This window comes from Misgurnus anguillicaudatus, chromosome 13 (assembly GCF_027580225.2).
Source record: "Misgurnus anguillicaudatus chromosome 13, ASM2758022v2, whole genome shotgun sequence".
Lineage (NCBI taxonomy): Eukaryota > Metazoa > Chordata > Actinopteri > Cypriniformes > Cobitidae > Misgurnus > Misgurnus anguillicaudatus.
This window is the reverse complement of record NC_073349.2, coordinates 6,108,973-6,135,244: the sequence shown is the minus strand read 5'-3', so window position 1 is coordinate 6,135,244 and position 26,272 is coordinate 6,108,973. Positions and strand designations below refer to the sequence as shown.

Below are 26,272 nucleotides of genomic sequence, written 5' to 3'. Positions count from 1 at the left end.
TAGCGCTTTTCTAAGCGGATTTAAAAGAGGAACTATATTTTATGGCGTAATAGCACTTTTGGGAGTACTTCGACTCGGCGCAGTAACACCCTCCCTCTCCCATTATGAGAGTGAGAAGGGGAGCGGACTTTTCAGGCGAGTCCAAGTACTCCCAAAAGTGCTATTATGCCATAAAATATAGTTCCTCTTTTAAATCCGCTAGAAAAGCACTACGTTTTATTTTGTACCACCAAACTTGCTCGTATAACTACTCGTCTTAAATAGGAAAAACGTTGATGATAGAGGGATGTATCAACAATTCTTAGTTAAGGTAATAACATATTTTAATATTGAAAATGAGTAGACTATTCCTTTAACATTAAACTCTGATTACACATGAGATTATGTGAGTATCTAGCAAACGCAAGCATCTTTTTATCATAAACCCTTGTGTCTGCAGCAGGCACTTATTTTGACAAGATGCGCATAGGATCACTCGACGCGCCGAACACACATTTTGATATGACGAACCACACACATGACGGGCTACATACATGTTGTGACGAACTTCACATCATGCCCCCTCGAAAAAAGAAGTCACCAGCCACCCTTGCTAGATAATATGAGACGAATCTTAATTCACATAATACATTTGTTTGCAGATACATTATCATTATTGAGCCAGACATTTTAACGTTACTTAAATGACAATGTCCAAATTCTACAGTAAATGGCACTTTAAAAAAATCCGTAGAAATTACAGTGCTACTTGCAGCCGGCCGCCGGCCACCCACCGCAGATTTACATCTACGCCACCTACCGTCAAGAGTTTGTTCAAAGTTAAATAAACCCTAAACATTTAGTCTTTATATTTACAGAACAAAACCACAAAGTAACAGCATCATGCAAATCACTCTGGGAAGCAGAAATCCTCATCAACCTTTTTTTCTTCAGATTTTGTGTCCCAGAATGCTTTGCTCGAGGCTTTTATTCTAGTTTTATTCTGTAAAGATAAAGACTTACTAATGTGTAATGTTCATTTAACTTTGAACAAACTGTTGCCAGCAAATAACACAAATGCAAATCCACGGTAAGCCACCGGCAACCAACTGCAAGTAACACTGCAACTTCCACAGAACAGTTTTTACAGTGTATAACAATAAAAACACATGTTGCCAGTCCTGTGCTAAATTGATTATTTACTGGGGACAGAAGTTACAACCGCCTGCAGTCTATGATAGGCCGTTAATCATAGTCGTACAGCCTATGATACGAGTAGACACAGAATCTTCCCCCAAATTTATAGTCAGATGCCGCTACTGCTTATCTGCAAATTAAGATTAGACTTTGTACAGTTTTGCAAACTCTATAACAAAAAGCTATATGAATTTTCAACTTCCTGAAACTTCCAGAGTAAACAAAACGTTTTGATTCAACCATACTGTATGAGTGAGCCAAATCTTATTGGTGAATCTGATATCATGCTAATACAATCTGACACATTGTATGTTTTTTACAAGCATGTTTTATTAAACCATTTTTCAGGATGGTTTGGCAACATTTTCAATTGGATCAGTGTATGAAGGGTTATTATCCTCAGTGTTGTCAGGCTTTAGCCAAAATGGGTTGTTTTTAGATGTTTAAGTTTTAAATGACTTTAGTGTTAAATATTTTATGGGCTTTCAACAGTAAGAGCCGGCAACACGCTACAGAGGATCGAAACAAATCCTCTTATAGCATGTTGGTTCGGGGGCTGCTGTTTGACAGAGACCACTAATTTTCCTTCACTCTCCGAGTCCTCCTGCAACAGTTCAGCGAGGATCAGGGTCCCAGTCCCCCTTGTGTAAAGGTAGGCCTTCCAAGGCAGAGTTTCCCCCGGTGTAAAAGCCAAAGTCTGGATCTTCACCAGCTGTAAAGCAGCCTGTAAATCAGGCATTGTTCTGGGTCGACAGTAACCCAGAGTTTGTCTGTGGAGAACCTCCAAGTCTAGCCACATTCTCTCAAAAGTCTCATGGGATAGAGGAGGACCCAGATATAGACTCAATTCCTCTTGGTCAACAATTGGACTTGAAGGGGCCACATCTTTACCTGCTGTCAATCAGAGAAAAAATATTATTGCTTAATGCTATACAGTATTAATAGCTACACTCACCTAAAGGGTTATTAGGAACACCATACTTATACTGTGTTTGACCTTCTTTCGCCTTCAGAACTGCCTTAATTCTACGTGGCATTGACTCAACAAGGTGCTGAAAGCATTCTTTAGAAATGTGTCCCATATTGATAGGATAGCATCTTGCAGTTGATTTGTGGGATGCACATCCAGGTCATGAAGCTCCCGTTCCACCACATCCCAAAGATGCTCCATTGGGTTAAGATCTGGTGACTGTGGGGGCCATTTTAGTACAGTGAACTCATTGTCATGTTCAAGAAACCAATTTGAAATGATTTGAGCTTTGTGACATGCTGCATTGTCCTGTTGGAAGTAGCCATCAGAGGATGAGTACATGGTGGTCATAAAGGGATGGACATGGTCAGAAACGATGCTCAGGTAGGCTGTGGCATTTAAATGATGCCCAGTTGGCACTAAGGGGCCTAAAGTGCGTCAAGAAAGCATCCCCCACACCATTACGCCATTGCATTAATGAGAAATTGAACAGGTGTTCCTAATAATTCTTTAGGTGAGTGTATATTCACACAATTTAGAAAATACAATTAATAAACTATACATATAAACTAAAATAATTCTATAAATCAACCTAAATAAAATATGTGGTCCCTAAATTTTCTGCTACCTGGCAACAGCTCATCTTCTGCAGCGCCTGATGGGTGTTCAGAGGCTGATATAAGGGAAGTTTGAAGGCATAACTCTTGTGCAGACAGGGGGCCAAGAGTGTTAAAGTTTGAGACCCATTGACTAACTGCCTCCTGCTGGTGTCCAGTGAGAACACTCATGGATGGATCGGATTTGGGTCCCATCACAACTTTCCTCGTCTGTTCAGCTCCACGCTGAAGCAGCCTGTAGTACAGCAAAGCCCGGTCACGCACGCACACGTCACTCTCTTCCTCTGAAGTTGTACAAGAAAGAAAAAAAGAACAACTTTTCAAAAGCATAAAAAGTGATTAAAAAAAACTAAAGCTAAATGGCATGTGGTTTACAACTTGTTGTGTGTGTTTATGACTTGTTGTGTGTGTTTATGACTTGTTGTGCATGTGTTGAGTACTCACTGGGATGTGTTAAAGTCACATTTAGAGTATGTGTTGCATACTTGACAAGCTTGTCACTTTCACATGACGGGAAGTAGCAAGATTTTTTTTCATATTTTGCTTTGGTCAGTCAGCATTATTTTTTAACATGTTTACACACCAACACAATGATGTAAAAGGCGCCCCAGCATGTCCTGAGTCTCAGCCGGACGACAGAGGAACATCTTCACTGCAGCTGTCAGTAGCTCCATTTTCACGGTTGATGAGAGTTCTGTCTTCAGCCCGTCAATGTAGCCCTCCAGCACATAGGGGGCACTACTGATCTGTTCAGCATGTTCCCCTAACAGCCACAATAAAGCCTGTTTCCCCTAAAAAAAAACAGTCACATGATTTCATTTGGTTTGTTTTTGATTTGAAGACTTAATGTGGTCTCTGAAGACTCCTAATTCCGTAATCAGCCAGTCTGACAATTTTAATGGCTGTCACAATTGCAAAATCTCAAATGGTCACTCTCTTAAAAATCCCACGGTAAACACAAAAAAATGCTAACTATGTTTTCCTTATCAAAAAGCAGGGCTGTGTCCGAAATCTTTGACTTGTTGCCTCACTGCTTTATCACACAGAGACTTTTCAGGCAGCACGAAGGCACCTCAAGGAACGTTTCAGAGAGGCTTCATAGGCATAACAGAATTATGTTTGGAATATAAGTGCGCCCTGACGATAACCAAACTAATATTAGACAACTACAATATAAAGTTCCTTCTGAAATTTCATCGAAAGTTGCTGAGAATTAAAATAAAACATAAATTATACAAAATTATTGTCTGCTTTCTCAGAGGTCGGTTAATTTTTTTTTAGATCAATCACCCTCCCCACGGACGCACATGATTGTGGGATATCAAAGGGAGTAAAGGATCTGTGCTGCCTTTAAGATTCCACCAGATTAAGTTATCTCAGGAAACAGGGAGTGAAGCAAACATTGCATTTGGATGTGCCTTGATAACTTCCTAAACTGTAAAAAAAATTGTTGTTGCATTTAGGGCTGCATAACAATTAATCGTTTTTGTTTACATTATGTGTGTGTGTGTGTGTGTGTGTGTGTATAATAAATATGTATATACAGTATTGTTCAAAATAATAGCAGTACAATGTGACTAACCAGAATAATCAAGGTTTTTAGTATATTTTTTATTGCTACGTGGCAAACAAGTTACCAGTAGATTCTCAGAAAACAAACAAGACCCAGCATTCATGATATGCACGCTCTTAAGGCTGTGCAATTGGGCAATTAATTGAAAGGGGTGTGTTCAAAAAAATAGCAGTGTCTACCTTTGACTGTACAAACTCAAAACTATTTTGTACAAAAAAAATTTTTTTCTGGGATTTAGCAATCCTGTGAATCATTAAACTAATATTTAGTTGTATGACCACAGTTTTTTAAAACTGCTTGACATCTGTGTGGCATGGAGTCAACCAACTTGTGGCACCTCTCTGCTGTTATTCCACTCCACGATTCTTTAACAACATTCCACAATTCATTCACATTTCTTGGTTTTGCTTCAGAAACAGCATTTTTGATATCACCCCACAAGTTCTCAATTGGATTAAGGTCTGGAGATTGGGCTGGCCACTCCATAACATTAATTTTGTTGGTTTGGAACCAAGACTTTGCCCGTTTACTAGTGTGTTTTGGGTCATTGTCTTGTTGAAACAACCATTTCAAGGGCATGTCCTCTTCAGCATAGGGCAACATGACTTCTTCAAGTATTTTAACATATGCAAACTGATCCATGATCCCTGGTATGCGATAAATAGGCCCAACACCATAGTAGGAGAAACATGCCCATATCATGATGCTTGCACCTCCATGCTTCACTGTCTTCACTGTGTACTGTGGCTTGAATTCAGAGTTTGGGGGTCATCTCACAAACTGCCTGTGGCCCTTGGACCCAAAAAGAACAATTTTACTCTCATCAGTCCACAAAATGTTCCTCCATTTCTCTTTAGGCCAGTTGATGTGTTCTTTGGCAAATTGTAACCTCTTCTGCACATGCCTTTTTTTTAACAGAGGGACTTTGCGGGGGATTCTTGAAAATAGATTAGCTTCACACAGACGTCTTCTAACTGTCACAGTACTTACAGGTAACTCCAGACTGTCTTTGATCATCCTGGAGGTGATCATTGGCTGAGCCTTTGCCATTCTGGTTATTCTTCTATCCATTTTGATGGTTGTCTTCCGTTTTCTTCCACGTCTCTCTGGTTTTGCTCTCCATTTTAAGGCATTGGAGATCATTTTAGCTGAACAGCCTATCATTTTTTGCACCTCTTTATAGGTTTTCCCCTCTCCAATCAACTTTTTAATCAAAGTACGCTGTTCTTCTGAAAAATGTCTTGAACGACCCATTTTCCTCAGCTTTCAACAAGTGTTGGCTTCATCCTTAAATAGGGGCCACCTGATTCACACCTGTTTCTTCACAAAACTGATGACCTCAGTGATTGAATGCCACACTGCTATTTTTTTTAACACACCCCTTTCAACTAATTCAACTAATTGCCCAATTGCACAGCCTTAAGAGCGTGCATATCATGAATGCTGGGTCTCATTTGTTTTCTGAGAATCTACTGAACCTACTGGTAACTTGTTTGCCACGTAGCAATAAAAAAATATACTAAAAACCTTGATTATTCTGGTTAGTCACATTGTACTGCTATTATTTTGAACAATACTGTATAAATACACACACATGCATGTATTTAAGATTATTATCATTAAGAAATATATGTTTTTATACATTTGTATATTTATATATAATTTACATTATATATATAAATACTTAAAATTATAAAAAATTATACATAAGTGTGTGTATTTATATATACAGAATTATTATACACATTACACACACACAAAAACACATATATAATGTAAACAATTTTTTTTATTCTGCAAACGATTAGTTGCAATTAATTGTTATGCAGAAGCACTTACATTTTTAAGTTTAATTAAACAATTAATTTTTTCAATTTTCTTGACTAGTAAGAAGTTGCTTTATTTTTTATTATAGAAATTAAGTTTAATTAGCTACATTTATTTCAACTTTATTTTTATAATTATAGCAAATCCTCAGTCAAAAAAGTTTAAATCAATTGTAATTTCAAGTTAATTAAACGTAAGTAACTAGGACTTTACAGTGTGCATTTCCGGAGGCAGCATTTTACAGCTTTTGGACACACCCCATGTCACATTCTCTATAATATCGAAATTGCATGCTCAACCAACATAATGAAGTGCGACAGAGCTTGTAAAAACAACCGGAAATACTTTTCAGCAAGGTTGTATTAGTAAACATTAGTAAATGGTGGTGGTTGAGGAGATTCCCCTATTCATATGTAAAGCGCTTTGAGGTCTGTAGAAAAAAGCGCTATATAAATATAACAAATTAATACAAAAAAATGTAAATGCATTTTAACTAACATTAACAAACAATAAACAATATATTTTTTCAGCATGTATTAATTCTTTTAAATGTTAGTAAATGTTAATAGATTTATTATTGTTTGTTCATGGTGCATTAATTGAAGTTAATAGTTACAACGCTTGATTTTATAAATGTATTAAGAAATGCTGAAATTAACATGAACTAAGATTAAAAAATGCTTTAGAATTGTTCATTGTTAATCCATGTTAGATAATGCATAACTAACTGTTAACACTTATTGTAAAGTCTTACTGACAACCGTATATATTAACATTAGCAAGAAAAACACAACACTACACAGACAGGTAACACAATCTTGTTAACGTTTAAAATGAACATTCTGCTAAAATGTTGCACGGATATGTAACAAAAAATTTAAAAATAAGCAATGTCAGAGACTCAGAGTAATACTGGTCCTTCATGTTTAAGTAAAATTAATTTTACATGTCAATACAATTGTACAGATATTCATTAAATTAAACAAAAAATTAACTAAGCAGGACTTCTAACTAAGTGATCATAACTGAAAAATAGTTTGGTTCCAAAACGCAATAAATCCATTTTGACTTGGGTAAAAATGTGTTTTCTATAACAAGAAAGTGAGAAGATGAAAACCACTATTTTCTGTTACAAACTTTCACATAGCATCTTTAGGTTATAATAACATTAAAAATTCAAAAAATAATTTGATTTTCAAAGATTTATTATAAAAACCGATGATTTTTTCTGGGTTTATTTTTTAAAACCCTATATATCTATTGAATTCATCTTTGCCATGTTATATTCATTTAGTTGAACAGTGGTATACACTAATAAAAAAAATGCTGTCGTGTGAGAACAAGCAACAGCCAGCATTTGCCGTCTCCCGAGTGCCTCTTAGTAAATTATTAGATTTTGAAGCATTACGGTTTATCAGGTTTATCAGTGCCGTCAAAAGTATTATTTTGTTTTTGTTTGTTTATTGATGACGAAGTACAAAGTAGATGAGGAAAACTAGGATTATGTGTGTGTAAAGCACCGGCATTATTGTTTACAATGTGTGGAATGGTGAGCTGTGATTGGTTGACCGGATTGCATTCAGCAGAGAAGGAGGGCATTTGTCGCGGTTTGGAAAAAAGGAAGAAAAAATGATAGAATAACACAGCGGATATCAAATTTTGCGTAACATAACCACTTACTTTTAATACTGACCTGATTTTGCAGTAACTAATTAAAAAAAAAAAAATTATTCCGTTTTGGAACCAAACTCTTCAAATATTCCTTACTTTAATTCAATTTACATCATAACTTTAAATCCTAGATTTCAAAGTCTTCTCAGACTTCTGACCTTCAAATGACCTGCATGAAGCAGCTTTATTATAGATATCGTCTTACCTCACTATCTAGAGGACAGTGAAGACAGCCTTCAACGGTCTGACACACAGCGGCTGTACTCTGAGGACAGAACCACGCCAAATCCCTGAACGTTTGTATCACAGCTAAACAGGGAAACAAAAAAGCGCTGAAATATAAAAATACAGCAGAAGAACCTGTCTGAAAAATTATTATCTGCCATAATCTCACTCCCACATTCTTATTAGTAGTGCCTTAGGACAAACATTGTTTGTTTTTGTGTATCTTAATCCAAAGGCATTTGGCTAAGCAGGTTTATGCAGGTGTGGCTTAGCATTGTCTCTTACCTGACGTGATATGCTCTTGTTTCAATGCAAGGAGGCCGGTTAGGATATTCAGACATTTCTCACTGTATGTTCGCGCAATACGACCTTTAAAAGCACAGTAGAAATATGTTACATTAAGCTGTAATTGCAATAGTCATGAAGTTTGTAGTTGTATTTCCAATTTGGTAGTGGTAAAAACACAAAAAATAAATACTTCCATTACTTACAGCTTTGTTATAACACGCATCAAAATAAGTACAGAGTCAACTTCTACTATATTTATGCACAAACATGGTAAAAATGGGCTTGTCATGTTGCCACAGCACAATACATCTAATTTTCCTGACAGAGAGCTAGGGATGTGCATTTGTCAACCGGTAGAGATTTTGGACTATCGTCTTTATTGAGGTTACGTGCTCGCGTAAACTTAAAGGTGGTGTGCGTACATTTTAGAGGCACCTAGTGATGAGATTGCAAATTGCAACCAACAGCTCACCCCTCAATTTCAAACCGCACACGGTAGCCACCACAGAACAAACATGTCGTTGTCTGAGACAACATAGGGACAAAACGTGATCTACACTCACCTAAAGGATTATAAGGAACACCATACTAATACTGTGTTTGACCCCCTTTTGCCTTCAGAACTGCCTTAATTCTACGTGGCATTGATTTAACAAGGTGCTGAAAGTATTCTTTAGAAATGTTGGCCCATATTGATAGGATAGCATCTTGCAGTTGATGGAGATTTGTGGGATGCACATCCAGGGCACGAAGCTCCCGTTTCACCACATCCCAAAGATGCTCTATTGGGTTGAGATCTGGTGACTATGGGGGCCATTTTAGTACAGTGAACTCATTGTCATGTTCAAGAAATCAATTTGAAATGATTCGAGCTTTGTGACATGGTGCACTATCCTGCTGGAAGTAGCCATCAGAGGATGAATACATGGTGGTCATAAAGGGATGGACATGGTCAGAAACAATGCTCAGGTAGGCCGTGGCATTTAAATGATGCCCAATTGGCACTAAGGGGCCTAAAATGTGCCAAGAAAACCCCCCCACATCATTACACCACCAGCAGCAGCCTGCACCGTGGTAACAAGGCATGATGGATCCATCTTCTCATTCTGTTTAGGCCAAATTCTGACTCTACCATCTGAATATCTCATCAGACCAGGCAACATTTTTTCCAGTCTTCAACTGTCCAATTTTGGTGAGCTCGTGCAAATTGTAGCCTCTTTTTCCTATTTATAGTGGAGATGAGTGGTACCTGGTGGGGTCTTCTGCTGTTGTAGCCCATCCGCCTCAAGGTTGTGCGTGTTGTGGCTTCACAAATGCTTTGCTGCATACCTCGGTTGTAACGAGTGGTTATTTCAGTCAAAGTTGCTCTTCTTGAATCAGTCGGCCCATTCTCCTCTGACCTCTAGCATCAACAAGGCATTTTCGCCCACAGGACTGCCGCATACTGGATGTTTTTCCCTTTTCACAACATTCTTTGTAAACTCTAGAAATGGGTGTGGGTGAAAATCACAGTAATTGAGCAGATTGTGAAATACTCAGACCGGCCTGTCTGGCACCAACAACCATGCCACGCTCAAAATTGCTTAAATCACCTTTCTGTCCCATTCTGACATTCAGTTTGGGGTTCAGGAGTTTGACTTGACCAGGACCACACCCCTAAATGCATTAAAGCAACTGCCATGTGATTGGTTCATTAGATAATTGCATTAATGAGAAATTGAACAGGTGTTCCTAATAATCCTTAACGTGAGTGTATCGAACAGTTTGTCCATTTAAGGCTACTGTAGAAACATGACTGCAACTTCCATGTAAGGGGACCCGCGGTGTATTTAGATAAAAACAGCTAATTTTAAGGTAATAAAAACAATTCAGTTCATTATGTAAGGTCTTTATACACCACTGAAAACACAAAAACTACGAAATACATGCATTTTAAACTAGATAACCTTATATTATCTCATACTAACAGCAACTATTGAGACTCATACCTATAGCAGCAATGGCTGCCTGTGCCAATTCAGGAGACACATCAGTGCAGTAACTTCTCAACTCCTCTAAAACCAAAGCCACATTTTCATCGTTCACCAGCTCCACCAGGATCTCCATCTTGCGAAACTTGATATAACTCGGCTCAGAGTAACCGCAAAAGAAGCGTTTGTAATGCAGGCCAAAAAGGCCGGGCTGACTTCGCATGACCTGTTGTACGTGACAGAGACCCGCAAACCGAAGTTCGCGCGACGTAGAACCGCACGTGGCCAGCAGGGGGGCGCTTGTGTTCAGGAGGGCGTCAGCCTGGACTGCAGGGTGAGCAGCAGCTAAATGAAGGAAGAGGCGGAGTGTGGCAACAGCGACATGCGCATGGGCGCTTTGGAGAAAACCATCCAGTAAGCTAAGGATGTCAAACAACTCGTCATCGCTGCGAGGACGGTAGCGTAGCAGGAAGGTGAGAACTTCACTCTGCGCCCAGCTATCCAGGTCCTTCATTCTGATGGCAAAAAACAGAAACCGTACAAAAAGGAAAATCACTGGCATAACCAAATATAATTGAAGACCACATAAAAGGTTAAAAAACTAAATGGGGTATGCAATTTTAGTTAATGTTAATTAATGTAATCCTTTAAAGGTGAAAACAACACACCTGTTTAGAAGGTGATGAGCAATGGGTTTGTTAATAACCACACCACCCTCATCTTTTAGGATTTCCTCCAGGGCACGTAGACAGTTCACCACAACTACCGGGTCTGGATCTCTTAACAGAGCGTACAGCTCATTCACTATACTGGCAGCTAGAGGACACAAATCCACAAGAAGTCACAAAACATACCCACAGTAAGACTGACACATGCAAAACCAATAAGGGTGTCTACAATCTGCACAGAAGACTGGAAATACAGGAAATACAACCGTATTACCTCAATTGCCATTGTTTTGTTTACTAAACAAAAACAATCAACTAGGTGATCTAAGTTATTCATCTGTGGCATGCTTTAACCCATTAGTGTGACACTTCAATGTTTATCGTGTAAATTTTTATCTTATCATGACAAGATTGAAGATCCAATCTGCATTAGGTGTATTACATATCACCTTGCCAATACTGATTTCAAGTTAATCGGACAGGTTTTCATATTAACGGGGCAGTTTATCCAAAAAATGAACATGTCTGTAAAGGTCTTAACTTGCTTGCTTTTTTTAAACACTATGCGGGTGATTCTCACGAAACCATTGAAACACCACGGCACTAATGATTTTAGCTTTAAAATGTGTAATATAGTAACATTAAAAAGCATCAGAATTAACACAATACTGTGTTCTACCTTGCACAATGTGTGATTTCAACATAAGAATTTATAATTGTAAATTTTATCTCATTTTCTGCTGAAATTCTCATTACCGCAATGTGTCCGGCTGTGTTTGAACATGCGTTATGTTGTAATTTAATCAAATTAACACAAAAATATTAAGTAAAAAAATAAATGGATGTTTTGCTAGACTACTTTAGATGACAGAAAAAATATTTACTGAATATTCATGTATAATAATAATGAAGAAAAATTAGGAAAATGATGTGTCCATGCCTGATGTTCTCATCCTCCGCAACACTTTTTGAGAACAGTTTAAGCACACATACAGAATTTTAATAAAGTTTGATTTTGAGTGACCAAGCACATGGACCAGTTACTTCAAAATGGCTACCAGGTAACATCATTTTTTTACAGTTAATTTGAAATATTGTCTTGTCAGAATGCTTACACGACATTTTGATTATCATTACCGCAACAGATGCTTATTAAATGTTAATTTAATTAATAGAAGCATAATACTTTGATTTTAAATGCATGTGCAGAATCTCCAAATTATGTTCTTTCAGGTTTGTCATGTCATTTTGAAAATATGTCAGTGTTGATGTTTTCTGACTGTTGCGGAATGAGATTTTTTAGGACTAATTTTTTAAATTATGTTACAAAAAGTGTTAAATAATAAGTAAACGTTTTTAAATTAATTCTCCCATTTACTCCAGACTTTGTTTTTCAATGTCTGGTGGGAAAAAAAGTAAATTTAAGCAATTTTTACATTTTCATGCTTGACATTTTTAAAACCAAGTTTTCGTGAGAATCACCCATGCAGTACCTATCCCTATGTCGGGTTGAAGACTGTACAGTTTAGCACATCCAAGCACAGCCACCCTTCGTACGTAACTGGCCTTATCACGCAGACCAGCAACAATGGGCTGGTCAATGTACTCTGTTATACCCGGCATTCTGAAAAATAAAACATAAACAGCAAATAAATTTGGGCATCTGAGCAGCATAAATTGTGTTCATGTTTTCACAGTAAAAATAGTTAACCCAAGTCTCTTACTTCTTATGCCATCCTTAGATGTATATGGCTTCCTTTCTTCAGTTGAACTCAGTTATATTAAGTTCTGGCTCCAAAAAGCTCATCATAAATGTAATTTATGACTCCAGTGGGTTAATAAATGTCTCATGAAGTGAAACAACACAATTCTTTTTTTGATCTTATTTAGCAATTGTTACATTGTGTATGTAAACACAAAGATCAGTGAAATCTCATTGGTTCTTAAATTGACTTCACTGATCTGTATGTTTACATTAATGCCCAATGTATTAAATATTGCTAATATTAATTATTTTATCTCACAAACATATCATTCGGCTTCAGAAGACATTTACTAAACCACTGGAATTATTTGGATTACTTTAAAAGTGCATTGTGTAACTTTTAGGAGAATATATCGCCTTTGGTGTGAGAGACTCAGGTTCAAATCCACTGTGACACACCATTGTGTCCCTGAGCAAGACACTTAACCCCTAGTTGCTCCAGAGGCGTGCCACCTCTGACATATATATAGCAATTGTAAGTCGCTTTGGATAAAAGCATTGGCTAAATGAATATATGTAAATGTACATATACCATGGGACTCTTACATGAAAGTCACCTTCATCTTTCTACAGTAGCCCTAAACGGACAAACTGTTCTACAGAGCGCATTTCATCTCTACGTTGTCATGTTTGTCCTGTGGCCATTCTGAATGGTGGTCAGCATTTTTTACGTCCAAGAAATCATATACAACTATCATTAAAGGTGGTTTGGTGTGTTAATTTTAGTGGCATCTAGTGGTGAGATTGCGAATTGCAACCAACCACTCACCCATCAATTTGAATGGGTTCAATTGTTGAATTTCAACAGCATTACAAATTAGAAAGAGCTCCAGCTGCATTCAACTGAGGAAAGGGAGTCATAAACCTCTAGGATGGAATGAAGGTGAGTACATTTTCATATACTGGTGAAATATTTCCTTAAAGTCTCAATGAAACAAAAGTAGTGATTGTCTTATATTCCCCATCGTGATGTATATACCATGTTTGCGAAGTAGCCTGGTCCAACCAGACTCTCGTACATTCATTTCATTTGTACACAGAGTCTGGCCACGCTCCATTGCAAAGCGTTACTTCCGTTAAGGCAGGTCCTCTGTTGAAGTTTAAAACTATTGGATCTGCCCAGAGTCACTCAGGATCTGCCATAACCAATCGCTAATGTGTGGTCGTGACGTATATCATGCGCCGAAACTGTCCGGAAACAACAAGTCCGAATGATCAGACCAACAAAACTTAGCAAACATTGTTCTTGCTCCGGCTTTAACTTCTGTATATTCGGCAGTTTTGCAACAACGGACCGAATAGCTTTTCTCGCGTCTTTCTCCGCTGCCATTACTGAACTACAACTCAAACTGACGCACGACCTCAACGTCATCGTTCTTAGCCACCCCCCTCTGTTCCCTGATTGGACCTGCAGATTTTTGCAGGAGAAAACGAAACTCTACACAGCAGTCCCAGACGTAGTACTGAAGCGAAATGAAAATTAAGCGGAAGCACGTAGGAGGGCAGAGCCACGGTAGTTGCTAAGTGCTAATCGCTGCAATCTTTTTCCAGGCCCCGCCCTCCTGTCACTCCTCATGATCGAAAATAAAGAGATAGTGTCGAGGAGGGGAGGAGATTAGTGTTTTTAAGTATTAATTTCAATTTCATTGTGACTTCAAAGGATAGGGTACAAAAAAGTAAAAAAGACTAAATATTATATTGTACAAAATTAGTAATTCAGTACTGAGTAATTACTTGGGCATTACAAGTCAAATAGGACTGGCTCTCAATGAGAAGAACCTATTTCACACGTCACTGTATCTTCTGTTAATAATGTTTTAGCATCCCAATTAATTCCCATAAAACATAGCAAATGAAAATGTTTGCACATTAACTTTATAATTCAGACAATCTACATTAATTTACACATGAAGAAATGATGCCTGACATACAAACCTGAAGTTGCACATGTTCCTCAGGGCCAATCCTCGCACCATGGGATTAGGATCAGCACAATCCTTGCGGAGAGTGTTGATGGCCAGTAGCGCAAGGTCAGGCTTGTCGCTGGCATAGGTGCACATGTACAGATACACCAGCTTCTTCTGAACAATATCAACTGTGGCACTGGCTTTCACCATGTCCATAAATAAAGGTGAGACATCCAAGCCCTGTGTCATATACCTGCAAAGAACCAAACAGCAAAGTCTGAAAATCAACTTTAAATTATTTTCTAACAAATATCAAAATTATATCAATTTCCAACACATTTGTGTTAAAGGAGTGTTCCAGACAAATCTAAGAATATATTTTCTTACCTCAAAACATTGTCTTAAGTAACATTAAAAGTATTTAGTAACACTAAAACATTTTGGGGCGTTTTCCTGGACAGGGATTAGCTTAATCCAGGACTAGGCCTCAGTTTAATTAGAAAATATAACTAGTTTTAACAAACATGCCTTACTAAAAACATTACTCGAGTCGTGTGCATTTTGAGGCAAAACAATGGTCACTGATGTATTTTAAGATATGCAAGTTCAAGTTGTTTTCAGTTTGGACAGCTCTTAAAAATGTTTTAGTCTAGGACTAGTCTAATCCCTGTCCGGGAAACCCCTTCGTGTTTACTGTTTAGTAACATTAAAAAAGTACCAGTTCCAGACATTATTTCAGGGTTGAGGTGGGAAATATCCTAAATCCAAGTTGTCTGAAATGCAGCATTTGTCCTAAAATAAAAATTCTGGAAATTTTAAAGCTAGTGGAAGTAATGAGTTTTCTTACAAAGTTATCAAATAGCTTAGAAAAAGTTGTACCCTAATGTAAACACCAGTTAAACTGGTAAGCTGGTTTTAGCTAGTCTCCCAACTTGGTATTAGCTGGTTTTGCTGGTGTAGCAAGCTGGTCTAACTGCGTTTTGGTCACTTTTTAAGATGGTCTTAGCTGGTTAGGCTGAAAGACTATCTTAAACCAGCTTCTGGCACCTTAAACCAGCTAACACCAGCTACCAGCTTACCAGTCTAAAATGGATTATTCAGAGTGTTTCTCCATTTTCAGGAAAAGTATCGAAAAGTATCGGAATCACGATTCTTGACTTGGTATCGGCACCAAAACAATATTTTTGGTATCGTGACAACACTATTGTAGGTGTGAGCAAAAATGTGCTGTTTTTGGGTGTGTCCCTAAATGCAAACGAGTTGATCTCTGCACTAAATGGCAGTGCCGTGATTGGATAGTGCAGATTAAGAGACGGTATAATCTCCTTCTGACATCACAAGGGGAGCCAAATTTTAATGGCCTATTTTTTCACATGCTTGCAGAGAATTGTTTACCAAAACTAAGTTACTGGGTTGTTCTCGTTCTCATTTTCTAGATTAATAAAAGCATTGCGGACACAATTATAGCACTTATGGAAAAGGTCCGCTTTTCAAGATATGTCCCCTTAACCAAATACCTGCGAAAATAATTGAGTGAATGAAATAAATTAAATAAATTTGAGTTTCTGATAAACTCTTGCCCTACTCCAAAAGGAGTATTTTTCATTAAAAATGTGGACACATTACAGACCTGATGACTCTAGTGATGTAGCTTTTATACCGGAGACGGTCTGCTTGGACATTGGGATTGGACAGAGCTCTCTTAAGTTCCTTTACTGTTTCTTCAGATCCAAAGTACGGCATTGTGCTTTCCTTCAAGTGCCTGCCAAAAAAAGTAAAGAGTAAACTAACGTACTTTAGAGATCTCTAACAGGCATGCTGCAAACGTATGAGTAGACTTTAAAACAGTCCTATTATTTGTTGCGAATTATACTGACGGTATGTTAATGTCTTCGGGGTTTAATCTGATCATAATTTATCATAAACAAACCTAACTGTCAATCTGACAGCACAATAAAAACAGATAAATTGACAGCTTTCAAATCGAAATGATGTACAAATAAAACAGACTGTTTTACGCGCGCGCACACAAGAGGGATGCAGAGCCAAATAAAGGAAAAATACCTTCTGCGTTAATTCCTAATCAAAAATACAGTCAACTATGTAAAACAACACTATCGTAGAATAGAAGAAACCATGAGATGAACATGTTTATGTTAGCTAGGAAGTGTGAAGCCCATAACAATAACAGAAGCTGGTTATTTCCGCCCAAGAAGTATATGTAATGTCAAAATAAAAGCTTTGCAGTCGTTTTGCACAGTGTTTGTCACGAACGTTTGTTTTTACTATAACATTAAGCACCGGTATTCAAAAATGCCCAAGCATTGGGGCACCTGGAAAGGAGTGCATCAAAATGTTTTAGGTTCATTTTATGTTTCATTCAACAGCCTTTTCTGTATCCGTTATATCTACCAAACTGCATACACACGATATATGTATATTGAATATAATATTTACCTAAATATTTACTTTTAGATTACTTAATGTTATTTTATTCCAGTGCATATTTTGTTTTTTTTTAGCTTTCTTGAGTTCAATTCCATTATTTAAACTCTATTCAATTTAATTTAACCCGGAGGAGGGGCTTTTATTTTGACAGTGATTGAGAAATTCGTTTCGTCTGTCGTTAGGGGCGCTGCTGGAGTCGTGACAGGCCGCAGCAGCACCGGTATGTGTGTTTGTGTACGTATGACAGCGAAAGATTTCTGAGGATGCAAGAGAGGTAGCCTTGTCTGACGGGATGGCAGGAATTATTAAAAAGCAGATCTTGAAGCATTTGTCCAGGTAAGATAATGTATAAGCGTAATGTTTTTATTTATAATTCTCTAAGTAAGATTGTTGACAGCAACACACGGTTGCACTTGCACTACTGCTAATAAATAAATCACGCACCTCCATCTACTGTACATGTGCTCAGTGTGTCCAGACCTGTAGTTAATGTATTTATGTAGATGCTGGTTTCAGTCCCGTTAGCTTAGATGCGAATAAACTGCAGCACTGCTGTTGTTTTGATGAAATAATACAATGCATCTGATGTACGGAAGGTTACACACAGAGACATAACTGTTAACGTTACATACATACTGCTGGGCCTGTAATAGATTTGTCGTTGATAAACTTGCCTTTTAAGTAAGCCTTTAAAATGGGACACTACGTAAATGGATTTAGTATGCTGTTTAAACCAAAGGAAAATGCATAATTCTAGCTGTTGTCTTTCACTTTTGATTATTGGGCAGAAATTAGATCTTGAACTCTTCATCTATTGCTTCCTTCTTGAAAAAAAACACTCTCAAAATATAAAAAAAAACTCCCTCAAAATATCTATTTATTCCTTCCCCTTTACTCCATTGAGTTGGGTCTGAATACCCAGCAGCTTTTCAGTGGGTGTTAAAGCACATGCTTATTCCTGCTGGTGTCCTTATTCATGGCCAAAACTCTCTAAGCCCTCTACTTTCTCTCATTTAGCTCAGCTTCCTCTCAGCTTAAGCTAAATTCACACTACATGATTTTAAGCCAGATTTAAGCCCGATTTGCAAGTCGTTCGCTCGCCGATGTCAGCTAGTCATCTTGTTGTTGTTGTTGTTGTCAGCTTCACACAACACACACAAAGCTGGACCTGTTCCTTTGAGAACCAGCAGCAAACTAGGCCATGGGCATTTTCATCAATTTTTCTGATTAAAGGTCACATAACACACAGTTTTTGCTAATCTCATGGTAATCTTGAGTGCCTATAGAGTAGTATTGCTTCCTTCATTTCTCAAAAAAGAAAAAGCTGAGGGCCTGGAGGTGTACTGCGGGCAGAGCAAGTCACGAGTCGAGCATGCACAAAACATTATCCCACTATCTGTGGGAGACCTATGATTGACTACATGTTTGCTGGCCTGTCACTATAGCTACTTTTCATTAGTCGGTTAATTGCCCCAGAAATAATGGCGATAGTCGATTGTCTTTATAAGACCATTTTATGTCACAGATTAGATATGACAAAAAAGCAAAATAATGCAAGTACATCCTTTCTAACCGTGCTTCACACCACCACCGGCGATAGCGTCAAAGTGGCCGGAAGTCATTCATTTTCAATGAGAGCCGGCGGTGCGTTCGTACGGTGTGAGCATCGAGGAGAGTTGAAATCATCTTAACTTTATGGTAATGAGCTATTACGCAGTTCGGCAACCAATCGGAAGGCGGAAACGTTTGGCGGCAACCAATCGGAAGGTGGAAACCTCCACTTGAGAGGAGTTCAGAGAATGCATTGGAGCGTCAGAGCATCCACTACTATAGCGTCGTTGGCAGGGCAGCCAGAGCTTTTATTGACGCTCTCGCCGCTGGCGATGTAAAAACACAGTAAGAACACAACTTAGATTTTTAACAATATTAATCTGAAATATTAATATGAAATTGGAATGTAAGAAAAAATTATATTCTAAATATTTAAAACATAAATATATGTAATAAAATATGCATTTCAATTTTAAAGCAACACCAAAGAGTTTTTTTACCTTAAAATAACGTTTCCAAAAATGTTTCAGTCATTCATCCATTTGAAACAGGGTGAGCGGCATTTTCACATTCGCTTTGCAGCCCTCTATCGGCCAAAACCGCACTAAAGAAGTTTCCAACCATCGGGTCGTGGTCCTGTAGTTCGAGTGAAAACTACAAAAACTTGCTTTACGGCAGACCTACAATCCAGTCAGAGCCAGCTATGCTGCAGTAGGATTCCAGTTCGGATTTATTCTTTCAAACTGTATGTATTTACCAGAAATACAATTCCTCTGGAGTTGTCTTTACCATAAATGGGGTCTCGACGTCATCTTAGGGGTTGTGCACACCAAAACTTTTAAACGTGGCTGAAAACGCCTGGAGGACACCGATTGCCGTAGGGCTGCAGCTATCGATTCTTTTTGTAATCGATTAATCTAGCACTGAATCGATCGATTAATCGAGTAATCGGATAATTTTTTGTGTGTGTTTTTAAACAACCAAAATAAATAATGCATAACGAAAATGACTTGGCTGTAAAATGTTCAAGCATTTGGCTTTTATTTCTAAAAAAAACAGAGGTATTTGGCTCCAAGAAATAAGCCTATTTATTTCAATTTTTTTACCCATTTAGTGTTTATAAGTGCTAGTGCCAACAATTAAACACTTTAATTTATTAATATGCACAACAGGTTTCATGCTGTAATCTAGCCCTGACATCAAAGTAAATATCTGGTATATGTACATTTCTACACCTGCAGCATTTACCATTAGGCTACTAACATTTAATATATCATTTCTGGGGTGAGCCTATTTGCTATGGTAACAACCTGTGTGTATGCGCGCACGTGCACTTGTGTTTGTGCGTGTGCACGCGTGACTGACACCCCAGTCAGACGTTCAGTTGCTTCATTGCATTTTGGTACTGCAAAAATACATACATTACTTTTCAATAGAACGCTGCATTTGGTTTGCATCACTTGCATTGCGGTGCATTTTAGGTTAAGAATCCGTTCGAAAAATCACAACATCACCTCCCGCTGTATACAGTGAATGCATGCTGAAATTATTGTTGCGTGGCTACATAAGTTTAAGCATACGTGATGCATTGCGCGATCGGTCTGACTCGCGTGAGAGAGAATAACTTCCTTATGCTAAACTCCAATAAAACAGAGATTATTATTATTGAACAAAATATGTCAGATTACAAGTTGCCCATATATGATTGCACTGTGGTGCCGTTTTTTGGTACACACACCTGTAAAGTGCATGCGTGTGTGTCAAGGGGTTCTTTTTTAATCTATACTGTCCTGCAATTGAACGTGAATACGTTTACTACTTAAAAACATCAAAGCTAAACATCATATCTAGTCAAACCGCATAACAACATCGCTACAAATACAGTATGGGATTAAAATCAGCGGAAGCTATGTTACCTTGTTTCATCGACGCTTGGTGAAACAACAGTGGATGTTTTCAGTTCAGATGCTGAATGTAATGATCCCAAACTTTAGACAGTCTCTCTCTGCCGTTTATGGACATATTCGCTCCGCACTCGCGCCAACTAAATTCAAAATGAACCACGCGCTATGATGTGCTTCCTGAACATTGAACAACGGTCCGTGTGAATCAGATCTTGGCGCGTGTAGTGCGCGTCATAGGATTTTAACGAGGCTTCGAGGCAGAATTTTTGCCTCGAGGAATTTTTTGAATCGAGTAAATCGAGTAACTCGATGAATCGTTTCAGCCCTAGATTGCCGGCTGTTTTTTCAGATGAGCGCCAGCTTTCTTCAGCCGAGCGCTTTGGTAGCTGTGATACCTGAGCTGTGAGCCAGTTGGTTGTTGTGATACTTGTCCCGCCCCTTCTCCACTGCGAATGGACGGCCGTGTGAGAACTGACATTGACGAGCGGAGCTTTTCACCCAAAGTTGAATCTTTTTCAACTCTTGACGCTCAGCGCAGAGCGCGGAAAAACCCGCAAGCGGCGGTTTTCAGCGTGGAAAAAAACACTAGCTGCTGGCTTATTTGAAAAACGTTGAGCTTCCATTGGAAACAATTGGAAACATGCGCCGGCCGTAGGCGTAAAAGCTTTGGTGTGCACGCCCCCTTAATGCCCTTGCTGCTCGTATCTGCATCAAAAATGTTGCATTACTTCTTTTGTGCACATTCAGTTTGGCAATTACAAGCTGCAGTGCTAATAAATGAATAACTTGCCCCATTGTGACTACATGCAGTCCTGTCTCCATTTTCAATGCGTACCTTGTTTTGTTTACTGTTGGTTACTAGGTTACCAACACCACCGTCATTCACTCGAACAACTTGATGGAAACGCACCTAATTCTTTTATTTTTGCGAATTTCAAAAAGATTCGTGTCACGTTTGGATGGAAACCCAGCTACTGTCTCTCTCTCTCTCTCTCTCTCTCTCTCTCTCTCTCTCTCTCTCTCTCTCTCTCTCTCGTGCAAATCATTGATTTCAATTTTGGTATTTACACCCCATAATGCGGCGTACATTCCAATCGTGAAGCATCCCCTTCCTCGCAGAGGCCATCACGATCAGCTGGCAGTATATCATCTCTCCAAAACCTACCGAGGTCATGTTCACTTATGGTGCGTTAAGTTGATATAGTCATTATAGTGACTGGCCTGCATGTTTGTGTTGTTTACATTATGCACTTACGTGCCGATTGCCAACAAAACACAGATTTGATGCTGTTTTACTAACCGCATGCGACTCATGACCCAGTTGTTTTATCACTGGGACCGCCCCATTTCAACGAAATCCACAAAAACACTTGCACAACTCCGTTGCTACTCTGGATAAACAAACTACGTCCATTTTTTTTCCTAATGCTGTGTTCTTTGGGAAGCTAAACAAGCCTTAATTTCCCTCACAAGCAAAAACGTACTTCTCTGGTGACGTTGATTTCATGTCAACTCTTGGTTGGTGTGTGCGTGTGCTATTCCAGGTAAAGTGCCCATATAAGGACTTCCACTGTACTTCCAGCACTCGTTACGCAACAGAATCACTAGTCGAAAAAACTTTCCAGAACTTGCATGAACCCAGATGAAGTGCATTCGGCACAGAATACATCCAAATGGTTCTTTGCAACTTGCCCTTGTTTAGCATGAGGAGTGCAACTCTTTAACTGTGATAAGAAGTCAGAATGCATGAAATACCATTAGACGCCCCCCCAAGTACTCAGTAGTTCTAAAATAAGAATTCCTCTCTCACCTGATACCGCTCTGGCTAAAGGTTAAGATTAATTAATTATTAGAGGATCGTCAAACTGTCAAAAGATGTGCAAGTCAGAAGAACCGTCATATGAACCGAACCATGGCATTGGTGTATCATTACATCCCTATTATACATTGACCTGACAATTAGAAGTACATCCTACAAATCATATATATTCGAAGAAATATTATATGAACAAACAATATATTTGTTGTCTTTATTCTATCTAAATGACACCGTAGGCTTGTTTACAATCACGTTGCTGATGTCTCACATGTCTTACCTGTTCAAATCCATTAAACACTTGTCTGTGACACTCTGCTGTTTTATTATTATAGCTGTGGTGCATTAATATTAGATGTGCTTCAGTGTGGGATGACAGCAGGTTTTAAGGGCAGGGGTTAGTAACACTCCCATGGGATTACTGCAGGCCTCTTGTAATCTTATTAGCAACAGTTAGTCAGTGACTGAGTGCGTTTACATTCTTATGTTTATGCTAAATAATAGGACTGGACGATATATCGGATGGGATTGTCATGCGCATCTCATCAGTAAAGCCGGTTCCTTGATTAGTAGTAAATCGCCATCACTTGCTTTCAGATGGAGATGGCATTTACTACACAGAGCCGTAGTTCAATGACAAGCTAGGCAATATCGCATACATTATCGCAGGAGGTTGGAATGAAATGAAACATTGCATGTAAAATAGGATGTACTTACTGTTATTAAAGGGCATCTATTTCATTGCTAAAAAACAATGTTATTTTGTTTATTTGGTATAATACAATGTGTTTGCGTGGTTTATGGTTCAAAAAACACATTATTTTCCACATACCAAACATTTTTGTAGCTCCAAATTTCCCTCTCTTCCTGAAACAAACTGATTTTGTACAAAACTCGTCAATTTGAAAAGCGCTGTGTCCCTGATTGGCCAACTAATCTGTATGTTGTGACTGGCCTGAATACCTCTGATGTCAGCCGAAATGTGACGCTCCTTACCATGTTTGAAAGATTCTGTCACAATGCACACGGTCAGAATTAATAACCCTTATGGGGCATATACACCAAAAGTGAATTCAACGATTTGCGGGATTAAATTACATACAAAGACGCAAACAAACGCAAACTCGCACGGGCCGATGTGAATAATGCAAATTGAGTGCCGCGATTTTTGTGAAAACACAAACTATTCGCATATTAGCGTTGAAAATATTCAGCTCAAGCGAATAATTAGCATGACACGAAGTTACATCCCTCGAGAAATCTAGAGCGAGGAAGGCGATGCTTCACGATGTGTATGGAGCATTATGGGGTGTACACACCAAAAGTAAAATTAACGATTTGCGCGAGTAGATTACATACAAAGTCAATGCAAAGACGCAAATAGATGCAAACTCGCTTGGGGCGGTGTGAATAATGCGAATTGGGTGGCGCAATTTCAGCGGAAAACACACTATTCACCTCAAACGCATCTTTGCGCAAGTTAAAAATATTCAACTCTAGGGAAAAAATTAGCATGAACGAAGTTAAATCCAGCAAGTAATCTATAGTGAGGATCTCGATGCGTCACATTTGGTGTGTATGCAGCATTATGGGGTGTGCACATCAAAAGTGAAATCAACGATTTGCGTGAGTAGATTACATACAAAGTCAATGCAAAGACGTAAATAGATGCAAACTCGCATGGGGCAATGTTAGGGATGGGCAATATAAACGATATGCAATATAAACGATACAAAAATGGCATAAGATAGAGATTTTAATTCTATTGCACTATCGCGAAAATGCATGTTAATTACGCAATCTACCCGCAAAATTTAGAGTCACGAGCTGCAGCCGGCTACAACACATCATCTTATTCGTCATTTTGAATAAACATGGCTGAAACGTCAGCGAAACAGAGGAGCTCGTAAAAAGATGCAACATCTACTATTTGGACTTGGTTTGGATTTAAGCTGTTTAGAGCAGGGGTGTCCAATACGTCGATCCCGATTGATCAGTCGATCGCAAAGGCAATGCCGGTAGATGGCACACAAGTTAACTGCTGCTCCACGCGCGAAATTGGCATTATGGTCTTTGTGAAACACGCAAGTCTTTTTGAGTTGTTGCGCCTTTCTTCTCAAATGTGTTTTTATAAATCTTATGCCAGGCCGCTGCAGCTCAGTTGTCTTTTCTGAAACGAGTCTATTAAAGTTAACATATCGCAATACATATTGTTATCGCAAGAGGCAGCAATGCATATTGCACAAAGTACAATTATTGGCTGGTTTTAGTTGTTAAGTCTGTACTAAGATTAATCTGTGTTGTGCTCAAACTGAATTGCATTAGACTACGCTCACAAATTAGAAGGCACTGTTTAATATATAAAGCTTTTACAATGATATCATTCCAAATATAGTCTAACAGCATTTGCTTTACTATGTTCAGGTTTGCTAAGAACCTCTCCCCAGATAAGATAAACCTGAGCACGCTGAAAGGAGAGGGCCAGCTGTCCAACCTGGAGCTGGATGAGGAAGTCCTTCAGAACATGCTGGATCTGCCCACCTGGCTGGCCGTCACACGCGTCTACTGCAATAAAGCTGCTATACGGGTAAGGTGAAAGGAGCCTTGGGGCCTTGTCATTGTTATCCACCAACAGAGCATTGTATTATATTCTATTATAAAAAAATTCATGCTTGCCATTTGGTCCCTGGCACAATGGCATAATGTTATAATGTTAGGTAAGCTTAATGTGTTTGTGTAATGTTTGAGCGAATCTAATGATTTTAAATAACAGTTTTGCAAAGTAAAAAGAATGTGAAAGAAGAGGGGGCGATATATGAACTAATTTGAATTTTGACATAATTTTCATTTTATTTTTCCCCTTTGCTCGCACCTGCCCTCTGTCCTCCTTACTCAGTTGCACTCTCACTTCCCCACCTCTATTCTTCATTGGCAACAAACACATAAATTGAAGGCAGAAAACACAACCCAAAACTTACTTGGTACTCTGTTCTCTTTTTTTTTTTTTGCATCTTTGCATTGAGCACCAGCTGAAATTAACTAAAGTGATTAATGGTGATGCCCCTTGGTGGCAGGGAATGTTTTCTAAATACATACTAATAAGAAGGGTCACAGTTTTAAGGAAGCTGAATATGACTTTTATTTGTCTCATTCTCTCCCCACCAGATACAGTGGACAAAGTTGAAGACCAGCCCAATATGTTTGGTAAGAATCTTCCCATTAATGTCCCCTTTTTCATCATGTCCCATCAATCTTTCTTATTTCAATGAAGACATCATCTCCTGCCTGCCTTCACTTCTGCAATCATACCCTTTAATTTACAGTTAACGTTTATGTTATTGTGGTTTTCTATGGGATGAATGATTTGCAAAAAGGACTGCATTATTTTTTTAGCACCCTAGTTTGAAAAAAAATTCCCAATAGTTTTCTCAATTCTAATTCCAAAATTTAACCAATCTAATGCATTAAATCTTGAAATTTAAAAACAATCAACTTGAAAACTTTTTATATTCTTTTCTGAAAACACATAACTTTGTCATTTATTTACTAATGCTTCAACTTACCTATTAACGTATATTAGATAGGTAGCCTGCTAATGTAATCTAACATTAATTGGCTAGCTTCAAATAAATGTATCTTTTTTTAAGTTATGTAACTTCTGTTTCTTTTCTCTTTGAAGTTCCTGGACAAAGTAGAAGTTGAAATGATGACCTGTGAGGAACCCCGTCCCCCTAATGGCCCTTCCCCTATTGCTATTACTGCAGGTCAAAGGTCAGAATTATCTGCCTTTTAGGGCGCACTTACATTATCCAAACCAAACCATGCCCCGGCGCGATTGTCCCCACTGTCTACTGCCCCATAAGCATGCACTCACACTGTACTTTTATCAATCCGAG

General features: G+C 38.4%; 2 protein-coding genes across 6 annotated transcripts in view; one reads left to right on the top strand and one right to left on the bottom strand.

Annotated features, from left to right (window-relative positions):
* Positions 1 to 1,163: 1,163 nt before the first annotated feature.
* Positions 1,164 to 26,272, bottom strand: ap4b1 (adaptor related protein complex 4 subunit beta 1). 3 transcript variants are annotated; one of them, XM_055187612.2, is made up of 11 exons: positions 26,251 to 26,272; positions 16,288 to 16,419; positions 14,686 to 14,910; positions 12,479 to 12,609; positions 10,986 to 11,133; positions 10,336 to 10,832; positions 8,345 to 8,428; positions 8,040 to 8,143; positions 3,347 to 3,554; positions 2,775 to 3,047; positions 1,169 to 2,070 (listed from the first exon to the last, which is right to left on the bottom strand). In XM_055187612.2, the coding sequence occupies exons 2-11, from the start codon at positions 16,398 to 16,400 to the stop codon at positions 1,652 to 1,654; spliced, it is 2,202 nt and encodes a 733-aa protein (XP_055043587.2). In that variant the 5' UTR covers positions 16,401 to 16,419; positions 26,251 to 26,272; the 3' UTR covers positions 1,169 to 1,651. The 3 variants fall into 3 exon arrangements, with proteins under 3 accessions (XP_055043585.2, XP_055043587.2, XP_055043586.2); XM_055187611.2 differs by lacking the exon at positions 26,251 to 26,272 and adding an exon at positions 16,722 to 16,880 and having other exon boundaries at positions 1,170 to 2,070; XM_055187610.2 differs by lacking the exon at positions 26,251 to 26,272 and having other exon boundaries at positions 1,164 to 2,067.
* bltp3a (bridge-like lipid transfer protein family member 3A) overlaps positions 17,277 to 26,272 on the top strand; it is a 53,993-nt gene continuing 44,997 nt past the window's right edge. For 2 of the 3 annotated variants that reach the window (XR_008639523.2, XR_008639522.2), the window contains exons 1-4: positions 17,277 to 17,441; positions 24,801 to 24,963; positions 25,542 to 25,580; positions 26,056 to 26,147. Coding sequence is in view for 1 of the 3 variants with exons in the window: in XM_055187609.2 (XP_055043584.2) it covers positions 17,398 to 17,441; positions 24,801 to 24,963; positions 25,542 to 25,580; positions 26,056 to 26,147 (338 nt within the window). In the remaining 2 variants the exon portion in view is untranslated. The remainder of the gene's footprint in view (positions 17,442 to 24,800; positions 24,964 to 25,541; positions 25,581 to 26,055; positions 26,148 to 26,272) is intronic. The other variant, XM_055187609.2, reaches the window with a different exon arrangement.

Bases quoted from the DNA above. Each gene is read 5' to 3' on its own strand.
- ap4b1 (XM_055187612.2), bottom strand. From the start codon at position 16,400: ATGCCGTACTTTGGATCTGAAGAAACAGTAAAGGAACTTAAGAGAGCT. The intron at 14,911-16,287 runs GTCTGTAATGTG...GGTTCTTTGCAG, and splicing joins TACATCACTAGAGTCATCAG to GTATATGACACAGGGCTTGG. The intron at 3,048-3,346 runs GTGTGTAAACAT...GTACAACTTCAG, and splicing joins CCTTTTACATCATTGTGTTG to AGGAAGAGAGTGACGTGTGC.